The 12,427-nt window shown below is 43.3% G+C and overlaps 1 protein-coding gene across 2 annotated transcripts in view; it reads right to left on the reverse strand.

The window, feature by feature from the left end:
* SSBP2 (single stranded DNA binding protein 2) overlaps positions 1-12,427 on the reverse strand; it is a 284,138-nt gene that overhangs the window by 197,829 nt on the left and 73,882 nt on the right. For both annotated transcript variants that reach the window (XM_065406924.1, XM_065406923.1), the window contains exon 3: positions 7,625-7,686. In XM_065406924.1, the coding sequence (XP_065262996.1) occupies positions 7,625-7,686 (62 nt within the window). The remainder of the gene's footprint in view (positions 1-7,624; positions 7,687-12,427) is intronic.

Below are 12,427 nucleotides of genomic sequence, written 5' to 3' on the forward strand. Positions count from 1 at the left end.
GCCTCCACTTTGTTCCATTGGGACTTCACCAGGCCCCTTCCGACTACATACCCAAGGTATCTGGCCTCGGCTAACCCTATTGCACATTTGGAGGGTTAGTGGTGAGGCCAGCCTGTCTAAGAGTATCTGGTACCGCTTCCACTTTCCCCAGGTGCGTCTCCCAGTCAGGGCTATGGATCACCACATCATCTAAATAGGCGGCAGCATACTTGGCATGGGTCAAAGTAATTTGTCCATCAATCGTTGGAAAGTCACGGGGGCCCCATGGAGCCCAAAAGGGAGGACGGTATATTGGAAAAGGCCATCAGGTGTAGAGAAAGCGTTTTTTTCCTTGGCATCCTCAGCCAGAAGGATCTGCCAGTAGCCTTTTGTCAAGTCCAAGGTGGTCAAGTATCGGGCATTGCCTAACTGATCCACCAGCTCATCAATACGTGGTATTGGGTAGGCATCGAATTGGGATACCTCATTTAACTTCCGGAAGTCATTACAAAACCTCAGGCTGCCATCAGGCTTGGAGACCAAGATGATAGAGCTGGACCACTGGCTGTGTGATTCCTCAATCACCCCAGGTTCCAATATCTTCCTTACTTCTGCCCTAATTTCTTCTCTTTTTGCCTCTGGTATGCGAATATGGTTTTATCGTCACCCTTGCTCCGGGACAGGTGACGATGTGGTGTTGAATCAGCGTCGTACAGCCTAGTTGTGTGGAGAACACGTCTTGGTTCCGCTGGATCATTTCGACGACCTCTGTTCATTGTTCTGGGGCTAATTCGGGGGATATCTTTACTTGCCCTTGTGGGCCATCTGCCTGGGATGGAGCCGGCAGGACGGCCAGGCACGTCTCATGATCGAGCCAGGGTTTCAGTAAGTTGACGTAGTATATCTGCTCTGGACTTTGATGGTCTGGCTGCTTCACCTTATAATTCACCTCCCCAACGGCTTCCACGATCTCATAGGATCCACGCCAACTGGCCAGGAGCTTACTTTCTGTCGCTGGTACCAGCACCAGCACCCGTTGCCTGGTTGAAATTTCCATGTTTTTGCCTGACGATTGTAGTAGGTTCGTTGGGCCTCTTGTGCTTTCTCCAAATGCTCTCGTACTATGGGGGTCACTTGGGCTATTCGTTCTCTCATCTGGGCTATGTGTGCAATGACATTCTTCCCCGGATTGGGTTGTTCCTCCCATTCCTCCTTCACAATGTCAAATATACCACGTGGGTGGCGTCCATACAGTAGCTCAAAGGGGGAGAAACCAGTAGATGCTTGGGGAACTTCTCGTATTTCAAACATCAGGTATGGTAGGAGAGTATCCCAGTCTTTTTCCACCTTGGGCCACCACCTTTCGGATCATGCTCTTAAGAGTGTGGTTAAATCGCTCAACCAGACCATCTGTTTGGGGATGATAGACCGAGGTCCACAAGGCTTGGATGCAGAGAGGGGTACATAAGTCTTGCATTACTCTTGACATGAAGGGAGTCCCTTGGTCTGTCAGGATCTCCTTCAGGATGCCTTCCCTAGCAAAAACCTGCACCAGTTCTTTTGCGATCGCCTTGGACATGGGGTTTCTTAAAGGAATGGCTTCGGGGTACCATGTAGCGTAGTCCAGGATGACGAGTATGCTTCAGTAGCCGCAGGCCATTCTTTCTAATGGGCCCACTAGATCCATTGCTATCCTTTCAAAAGGAACTTCAATTATAGGAAAGGGTACCAACGGAGCCCTTGACTGAGATCGGGGGCTATGCAGCTGGCACTCTGGACAGGAGGCACAATAGCGCTGGACTTCTGCCTGTACCCCCAGCCAGTAGAACCTCCTTAGGACTCTATCCAGGGTCCTGTCTGCTCCTAAATGTTCCCTGAACAGATGACTGTGAGCTAACTCTAATACGGCCCTTGTGTGCCTCCATGGCACCAAGAGCTGCTCTACTACTTCGCCCCGTATTGGCACTACACAATACAACATATCCTGCTTGATTATATAGTATGGCCCTGGGCCTTTGGTTTTCCCTTCTACTGGCACGCCATTTACCTCTACTACCTCCTCCCTCAGGTTCGCATACAGTGGGTCATTGGCTTGGTCGCGCCCAAAACATTCGCGTGTGGGACCTATCTGGCCTGATTCTATTGGATTGGGCTCCCCTCCTTCTCTTGGGGTGCTTGTGCTGGGGGCCGTCTCTGGGTCTCCACGGGGCCTCCTCCCAACCACGGCAGCTCTCCGGTTTGCCGCCAAAATCCTGCTTCCTAATCTTTTGTCTGCCCTCCTTTCTCGTCTGGATTTCTGGGACTTCCCAGGGGGTGAAAATAACTCTGGGGAAAACCCAGCAAAAATTGTGGTAGGGTCATCCATGGGCACCTCAAACTCTGCTTGGGGTTTATATCCCTCCCCTAACTCAATGGGGGGGGGGCGGGGAGTAGGCTCTCAAACCCACGGAAGTCCCTGCCAATTAAGACTAGGTAGGGGAGCTTGGGGACCATCCCTGCAGTCATCTTGGTAATGTTTCCCTGGATCTCAATCCATATTGGAATTGTGGGGTAGAAATTTACTGTGCCGTGGACACATGTCACTCCAGTGCTCTTGCCCCACTAACTTCCCTGAGACCAATGTGACAGCACTCCCAGAGTCCACCAAAGCTATGGTCTGGATGCTGTTCATCTTTACCGTCCTGGTGTACTCATGTGGGGCCATCACGACCCCCACCAGGCTGATTAGGCCACATTGGTCCCCGGGATTCCCCAGATTACATTGCATGGGTTCCTCCCTGTTGGGGCACTGAGCTGCTATATGCCCCAACTCCCCACACTCGTAACAGTGATCTCTCATTCCGGAGGTTGCCCTCTGTCCTGGGCCCTCTGACTCGCTCCCCCAACCCTCTCCCCCCGGACCCTCAGGTCCTTTTGGGGCCTCAGGCCGCTCCTTGGTGCCTGTTCTTCCAGCAATGGCCTTCCTGGAGTTCCCGATGATCCGGGACCTCGGGGTCGGGACTGGTTTCCTGAAACGCTGTGTTTCACCTCCCGGGCTTTCGAACAATTCACGGGCTGCCAGTTGTCTCTCTACAAGGGTGACCAGTTCATCATAGTTGGAGGGGTCATTCTGGCCTACCCAGGCTCGGAGGCCCGAAGGTAGTCCCCTCGTATAGTGGTCCAGCACCAGGAGCTCCATCATTTTCTCCGAGCTGAGAGCCTCTGGGCATAACCACTTCTGGGCTAGGTGGATTAGGTGAAATAGTTGTGATTGCGGTGTCTTATCTTCACAGTACTGCCATTCATGGAACCTCCGGGCTCGCAAGGCTGTCGTTACCTCTGCCCTGGCCAGGATCTCTGCCTTCAGTCGGGTGTAATCTGCCGCCTCCTCTGCGGTCATATCATAGTAGGCCTTCTGGGCCTCCCCGCAAAAAAATGGGGCGACGATGCCCGACCATTGGTCTCAAGGCCAGGCCTCCCGCAGGGCTGTCCTCTCAAAGGCCAGGAGGTACGCCTCCACATCATCCTCCCGGGTCATTTTCTGCAGACAGTAGCTGGCCCGTATAGTCCGTGTCCCACCATAGCCGCGGCTCAGCTCCGTAAGGGCCTTCACCTGGTTCACTAGTTCCTGCAGCATGGCCCAATTTTGGGTGGTCTGGGTCATCAGCAGGTGATTGGCCTCTTGCTGCAGCCGCATGGCCTCCTGTTGGGCAACTGCCTGGACCCAGGTAGCCTCCTGCTGGGCAGCAGTGGCTTGCACCAGTGCTTCGACCACATCCTCCATCTTCGGGCAGGGTGGTCGTGACCCACCCTGGATTATGTTCGCAGCGCAGTAATCCCACTCCTGACACCATGTGTGACAAGATGGCCAATGTTAGTATGGTGGGTCCTGAGCTTTTCTTGGCAGGGGCTAAGATGCCACCCCTTGCCCCTGCTCTTGGGGCGCCGAGGGCCCCACTAGTGGCCCAGGAAGGTGGTAAAGAAGGGAAGCAGGGGAAGGGTCTGGGTTTGCTCTGAGCCCCAGACCCTCTCAACCCCTGCGGGTTCTTACCCTCTTCCCCCTTGGGCGGGGTACCTTCAGTCCTTAGATGCTGGGGAAGGGAATCTCCTTCCTCTGCTGGGGCAGGGTCTCCCTTACTTCGGTTCTCTGATCTTTCAAGTCTCACAGCACACCTCCAAGCTCCAGTCCTCTCTCCTTCCTCCTTCTCTCTGATTGCCTGAAGCAGGGGGTTTTATTAGGTTCCTGACAGGGCCTTAATTGACTGCAGGTGCTCCAATTAACCTGTAGCCACCCTCCCTAGTCTCCAGGGAACCACGCCTTAATTAGCCTTGGGCTTATATATTTCCCCTCTAGCACTCTGCCACTGCTCCCTGGCCCTCCTGTATCACAATATTAATGAATTAAGCCTGATGATGGCCCTGTAAGGTAAGAAAAAACTATCTTCTGATTCTCAGAGGATGTAATGATGTCCCCCATTAAGACCACTATAGTTTAGTCCAAGAATATCAGCACTGCTGCAAGTTAGTTTAGTGCACAAACTGTTAGAATATGGAGCAATGGTTGGAACTCTATATTAACCTCATATCTTGTGTGTGCCTACATTTACTTCCACAAAACACTACACAGGGCACAAAGAGGCTGAGACTTGTCCAAAGTCACACAGTAAGACAGTGGGGGAAAAAACAGGGATAGTACTTAGATCTTCTAAGTCGCTGTACTGTGCCTTAACCAAAAGACAATAAAGCAGTATATATATGGGTAAATGTAAGAAGTGGGAAAGAATACCATGATATACGTCTTGGTTTAAAAATAGTGGGGGGAAATTGTGATGCCTTTATCAGGCCCTTTTTACACTTTGGAATGGAGCAGTGTTTAAAAACAGTGTTAAAACAGAGTTTATATACTTCTCCCTCTGAACTGTTTTTAAACAGGATTTAGCCAGCTGTATTAACCGAATAAAATAAACAATGTTTACATATAATGTTTGAGGTATTTTATCATTGCAGTCCCAAAGTCCCTGGAATCAAAAGATCTGCTATTTACTAAATCACTTTAAAGAATAAAATCAAAATTGAGTTTTATTTGGCTGATCTCAGACCTCTTTCAATTGGTTCCCCAAGAACTCAGTTCAACTCCAGTCTCATTACTTGGGTTCCTTTATTTGGCATACAACAATGTTACGCTGCGTTGATCCAACTCAAGCATAGGAGGTGGGTATAGGGCGTACCACACATCCAAAGTTACACTGTTTTATGTTTCAGCTTATTTTGTCTGTTGTAAATGGTTCCCTGGGTAACCCTTACCTTAGCTGTCTTTTAGCTTATTGACCCATTTACCTCCCTAATTCTGTCTCCCAAGAAATGAGCCCTTACCCATAGCCAACTACTCGTGTCAAGCCAGCCTTATAATAGGAGAGACCCAGTTTAATTCCTTAGATTTATCTTTTGGTCATCATGCCATAGTTCATAATTTAGGAAAACTTTAATTGGTGTACTGACAATTCCACTGCAGGCAATCACTATTAAAGGTGAACACAGAGGTCAGGAAGACATAAGGAGCAAAGTTTCCTTATAGAATTTCAGATACAGAACTCTTAAAAAAAAAAAAAAAAAAAAAAACATTTGGTAGTGATTATGCCACTTTGCACAGTTGTGTACTTATTTCATACTTTCCTGGGGCCAGGTGGAACTACTATGTCACCTGTAACTGCAGCCTTTGTTGTCAGTAATCATCTTGATTATCCATTCATAGAGTATATATGTACATATCAGATGTGTCTGGAATCTCCATATAGATACAATTCAGCTTGGCTAAACAGCAGTTCCTATGAATTACGTTTTCATCCACTGTTCCAATAGTAAACTTTGGGATACTATATATACACGCAGACACATAGATACATGTCAGTAAGTGTGATCATATGTGAAAAAGTATAAGGCACTCATGTAGCATACTTGTCAGAGATAATGGGCTACCTGAGGAAGAGATGGGATTTGCAGAGCTTTTTATGCTGCCCATATAAATAATTCTTTAGCTTACCCTGTTGATGTTAGTAAACTACTTTGTAAGCCAACACCATAGAATTCTTCCAAATGAGCATGAGTGCACTCATTGATTTGACCATGTGGATATCAGCTGTAGATGTTAAAAGCCCCAATTCAAGTTGTGGAAAACTTTAAGTGTGGGTTTAACAAGCGAGGCCCTCCTTGAGTGCCTCCTGGTGGCATGAAGGTACCCTACAGATGCCCAGCATCAGTTTCACCCCATTCAGAGTCCCTTCAAACACTCCAACACTCTCTTGGGTTGATAGCCTTGTCCCAAGGTAATTTATTATTATACAAGTCTCAAAGACAAACTAAAGTCCCATATCATAATTCAAAACAACTCTGCCTCTGCTGTCTTTTGTCACTCTAAAATCTTCTTCAGTCCCTAATCTTCCTTCAAATGGAGGGTTCTTGGTTTATTCCCATCATCCCCAGTAAAGTTCAAAGGCTAAAATGAAGCAATAACAAACAACATCCGCCCACTTTGGGCTTAATGAAAGTCTCATATCCTTCCTGGGTTCTTTCCCAGTCCCTGCTCCTTGTACGGGACAGTGGCCACAAAGCCTCTCTCCATGGCCTTCCTTCACCCCTGCACTCAAACATTGGCAGGAAATGCCCCCTCTCCCACTCTGGAGGCCACTGCCTTCCTTCAACCTCGTTTTCTTCCAGATCCCTGCCCCTTATATAGGATGATAGCCACAGGGGGACTCCCTAGCTCTTCCTATGGCTCTGGAGTCTCCACCATCCATGTCTCCCATATTTCTGACCTGTCTCTCCTCTCTCCTGGCTCCCCAGACTCCTTATATAGCTCCTGACCCCTAATCAGGCCTAGTCATAGCAAACCAGTTCAGTAACCCTCTGACACTGGCTTAAGTCCAGTCCTATTTAGCAAAGCACTTAAGAACACGTTTAAGTCATATTTCAACTTCAATGAGACTTAAGCACATGCTTCAAGTTAAGTATGTACTTAAGTGCTATAGTGAATTTGGGCCACAGGCAGTAATGTGGATAGTGTATTTTATGTCATTTTCCAATGACAATATACAGTTTATCATCTCTGCTTGTATTCTTAACTCAATTTTTTCCCATATGAAAACTTATTTTTAAATGCATTATTTACTGCAAGACTCACTGCAAACAAAGTATTGAAACCTGTTCCAGTTCTAATATGATGTGCTAACACTGTCAACTTCGTAATATACACTTTTGCCCTAGCAAAAGAAAGTTTTGGAGAAACAACTGGAGTGACGAATACCACAGGCTAAGGACTTCAACATGGAACTGCATCTTTTCTTAGAAAAAAAATAGGGGAAATAAATGAAATCTAAAACGATATGGCTATGCCTCTTGGGTATGTTTTTTAGGAGACTCCATTGTTATTATTAGCTTCTTTCATTGTTTTCTACACCAATTATTCTTGATGAACTCAGTATAATTTGTACAAAATTCACCTGAATTTCTTTCATGCCTCAAAAAGTTTAATAAAAAAGAATTTTTCAGCTTAAAACAAGGATGAATATTTGGTATTTTACTGTTCTTTTTGCTCCAATTTTAAGCCTAGCCATTTGACTCCATTCTCAACCTACTTTAATTGGAAGGAAAGAAAATTATTAACACTTACCACCACCAAGAGTGCAAGAATCCTGGGGGCTCCCCCAATGTGATGTTTTTTTCCCATCTTATCTAAAAGGAATAAAAATCAAGTATTTTATGCTTTTCCACTCAGTCTGAACAAGATACATTAACTAATCAACCAGATAGGAAAGAGATAATAGATGATTGTGCAGTTAGAAAAATATTTATCATCATGAATTTGGGATGACCACATAACTTAACACATCGTACCACCATGTACTCAGCACTTGTCACATATTTTGCAGAAAACCTATTTTAGAAATGTTTTACAGTGTTTTTAAAAATTTTATTGGTACTACATTTTGTATCCCTCTGCCCTTAATCTAGATGTTTTAGTTAAGCCCAAATGTACAGGTATGAGAGAGAAATTAAAAGTAATACATTTAAAAATATCTCTAAAAATTGTATACAGTGCACATGAGTCAGAGAATTTTAAGAAAAACTCAAGATGCTCCAAGGGTAATCCTAATGGCTCAGCAGGTGGCTGTCTTCCCTCCAGGTCCAAATTGCACCAGTATTTCAGCGTGGTAAGGAGCATTGTAGTAGTGCTAGAGGTAACTAATATTCAACAGTAATTTTCACAAAGGTACAGCTGTTAGGTAGAAGAGAATATCTAAAAATAGGAATTTAGCTACGACATAGGGGATATCACAAATCCCTCCACTAGTTACAGTTGGATATAGTATTATTTACTTGCTGTCCTAAACTATGGAGGAGTATTGGTGTTTAAACATGCAACATTATGACAGAGAGGTAGCAGCGATTCTATGTCAGTGGTGAATGAAATGAGTTCTACTTTTGTGACGTGCTTGGGGGTCCTTTGGTATGAAAGGTGGTGATGTATAAAAATAATATTCTTAATAAAATGGACAATGGTTAAAGCTTGGATTTTTCAGAAGAAAAGTTTGAGACAGTTTGGTACCTAACTCCCATTGAATTTCAAGGCCCAATTCTCAAGGAATTTCAAGAACAGCTGATCAGACACCTAGAAGGTCTGCATATAGCTGGCAAGAAGAGGATACACACAGCCCAAAGGTCATCCCAAACAAGCACCAATAAATCTGTTCTACCATGTTATGATGTATTGTGTAAATGCTGCTTACTTAACAGCAAAACTATTTTATAGGGTTTTTTTTTAATTTATTGGGACTATTTTTTATATCCTTCTGCTGGTAAAGTCAGTTACTATGAACTAACTACACAGGGCTCAGGAGGAAACATAAATAATGATAGCTAGGGATATAAAAAACATCCTTTCAATGTTACGCAGAAATCCTGCGTAAACTATACCAGATAAAGTGTAAATTGGAATAAAAGGCAAAGCAAGAAGTATAAAAACAATTTTTTAAAAACTCTTCAAATGCACTGGAATCTAGAAGACTACATGCATCCATTGGGAATAACTTGAAAAATTAAGTAAATCACCTGGAATAGATGCGATTCTTCAACGGGTTCTAAAATAAACATAAAGTAATGTACTAAGAAAGATGTGCAGTATGTACTTAACACCAAAATTGTTCATGAAGACTGGAAAGTCATTGATCTGGAGTAAAATTCATACCTGTGCAGAGGGCCAACATAAAGCCTATGTACTACTTAAATCCTTCAAAACATGGCTTGAGGGGGATTTAATTGGTGCTTAGGCATTGTGCTGGCCCTCTTCACAGGGGTACATTTCACCCCAGTCAGCATCTTCAAAACAAGAGCCTGTGGAAAATAAGAGAGCTCTCTCTTATTTTTTATGAATATTATATGTTCTTCTGTTTACCTGCTGGATATTAATCTGTCTGACTGCATAGATTTAAATCTAAAGAGTCTGTTAGGAAGAGCAGGCAGGAAATGAAACAATTCCAGAGATATCTTCAGGGAAAATATCAAGGGTCCTTAAGAGAACAATGAGCAGGCTATTAATAGGGAAATACCTATCTTACTGTCACCAGCCAGATAATTTTTCCAGAACTAGGAGAAAAGACACTGAACTGTTAAAAAAGCCCTGCATAGAGAGGAAGGGGCATGGAGAGTGAGTGAAAAGCAGCTGGGGGAAAACACTGGGACAGATACAAGGGAAAGAGAACCTGCTGCAGGGGAGCCTGTCCCTACCAGCCCAGATGTCGGGTTACCCGGGCTAGGTGGAAGTTACCAAAACTAGCAAGGAAAGGATAAGGTATAGGTAAGACCCAGGTGTGTAGGCCGTTTGCTGTTTTACCCGTTTTCTTCACTTGTTACCATCCTTTGGTGAATAAACAATACGTTGGTTTTGGAAAAGCTGTTTTGAGTCACTTTATCAATTGTTGGTCACATCTCCTGAAGGAAATTCTCTTGCAGGAATCAAGCCCTGCTAGAGGAGCCACAGTTGATTAATAGGGGGGCTGCAACTCAGAGATCCAATCTAAAAGTGATTGGCCTCCAAAGTTCCACCCTTTAAAGAGGTTAAGGAAGCAAAGCCTGTCTCCTGAAGGGTGCACTTGAGAGGGGACTATGAAAGGGTCCAAAGTGCAGCTCACCCTGTAACTATGACAGAACCCAAGGGGATTCTAGGACTACTCTGAATCTCAGTTCTAAGAAAATTCATTTAAAAAACAGAGTATCACAAAATCTGGGAAAGCTTAAAAAAAAATCCTTAGGACATTATTTTACAGACTAATTGATCGCAATGTCAGATTTCCTGATATCCATCTGAAATTTTCCCTTTCTTAATTTTGTCCCATTACTCATAGTTACACTCTTGTACAACTTTAAATAATGATCTTTGTTGCTTACACTTTTCAAATAGGTATAAACTGTTAGTCATCGCTTAGCTAAGCTATACATATTTAGTTCTTTTAGGGCCAAATTCTCAGCCTCAGAACTGTTCTAAATTATTTTGGCCTTAAATAGCCCCACAGACTGTTATGCTCAGTTGAGAACTGCTAGAACACATAGGTGCTCTAGCCATGCCTCTTTCTTCTGGCCCTGCCTCCTAAACTGGAACCAGAAGAGAATGTGGCTTAAGAGTGCCTCCTATGTAGGGTGACCAGACAGCAAGTGTGAAAAATCGGGACGGGGTGGGGGGTAATAGGAGCCTATAAAAGAAAAAGCCCCAACTATCGGGACTGTCCCTATAAAATCGGGACATCTGATTACCCTACTACTATGTAACCTGCAAATCCCCCACACCATAAGAATCTTAATTTGGCCTGGTCTGGTGGGTTTGTAGTCCCATTGCACCTATGGATCAAAACAAAGAGGACAAAGCATGCTGGAGAATCTAAGTCTTCATCTTCCCTTACAAATTAATCATCCAGCTGACTTCATTTTTGTTGCTCTTCTCTCATTGCCCTCTCATTCGCCAATATAATTCTCATAACAAGATATTCAGAACTGAATGTAGCAATTCAGATGCACCAAACTTGTATAGGAAAAAAAAGACTATCTTGTTATCTGTGATACAGAGATGCATCATGTGCACCCCAAAACTGAGCTGTTTCTTTTGGCACCCATATTGCATTGTAAACACATATCTAATCTGCTATCCACTATCACTCTCTTATCTCTTTCATCATTTCTGCTTGCCAGGATTCTCTGCCCCACTGATTTAACTGTTTTGGATTATCTCCCCTCCAAATGTATTAGTGTACAGTTTTCGAGATGAATCATATTTTATTATTTTCAGCCCAGATTTCTAATCTTTCTATGTCACTTTGTATTATTTTAAAATTTACGATAATTGTAATTTATCCCAACATAGTATCTTCTATAAATGCCATCAATGTTCTGTTTACTCCTTCTTCTACACCATTAATGAAGAAGTTAAATGAAGCCCACAGATCTTTGCAGTATTTAGTAGATACCGCACACCAATTCAATGTTGCTATTTATCACGGCCTCTTGTTCATGATAATTCAGCCACTATTAGTCCATATTACAGTGCTTCTGTCTTCTCAGATTTAAATTAATTTTGACAGCAATATTTTGGGAGACACCATAGTGAAGACTTTTCCAAAATTCAAATGTCATACCTAAAATGTTCCCCTCATCTACTCACTTTGCAAACCTACCCTAAAAACAAAATAAGCAAAGCTTTATCCTGCAAAATTTATTCCTTATAAATGAATGCTGTTTTTGCTGAGACAAATTATCCTATTAATTTTTTTATATTTTTCTCTTAATTATTTTGCCCCTACTTTAATAGAGAGAAAAACTGGATATATCAGATGGTAACTGCTGGAAACACTCTTTACTTTAAAAAAACAAAAAGTTCTACCACAAATTTGCTTTTCTCCAGTCTTCCAGTGGCATGCCAGTTGTCCAGGACTGTTCAAAAAGTCATCAGTAGCAAAATAAATTTATTACTATTTGAATCTGTGCCACCTGGGACAACTGATTTTGAGATGTGGAAATTTTCCAAGTTATTACCTTGCCTGCTCTTTATTCAATGCTGTTTTCCCAAGCTCTTCTTTACTTCCCACTTGTCAACTTATTTTCTTAAATATTCTTGTTAAAGAGAGATTTTAAAAAGGAGTTCAGTATCTCTGACACACTTGTCATTTTTTCCTATCATAAACAAAGGTTTCTGAGAACTAATTTACTTGGATTTTCAAAAGACTTACAGAGTCCTTTAACAACGACTATGAAGACAAAATTAACATAGGGTAAAAGGCAAAAGTACCATCAGGTGTTAAAACTGGTTAATCAACAGGACACAAGTAGTTATAATACATAATTGCTTCTTGAAATTAAGAGAAGTTGTTAATTGGTATCATAGGGATACGTACTGAGACTATTGCTGGTCAACATTATCTATGGAGTA

The sequence above is a fragment of the Emys orbicularis genome, chromosome 6 (genome assembly GCF_028017835.1).
Source record: "Emys orbicularis isolate rEmyOrb1 chromosome 6, rEmyOrb1.hap1, whole genome shotgun sequence".
In the NCBI taxonomy this organism is placed as follows: Eukaryota; Metazoa; Chordata; order Testudines; family Emydidae; genus Emys; species Emys orbicularis.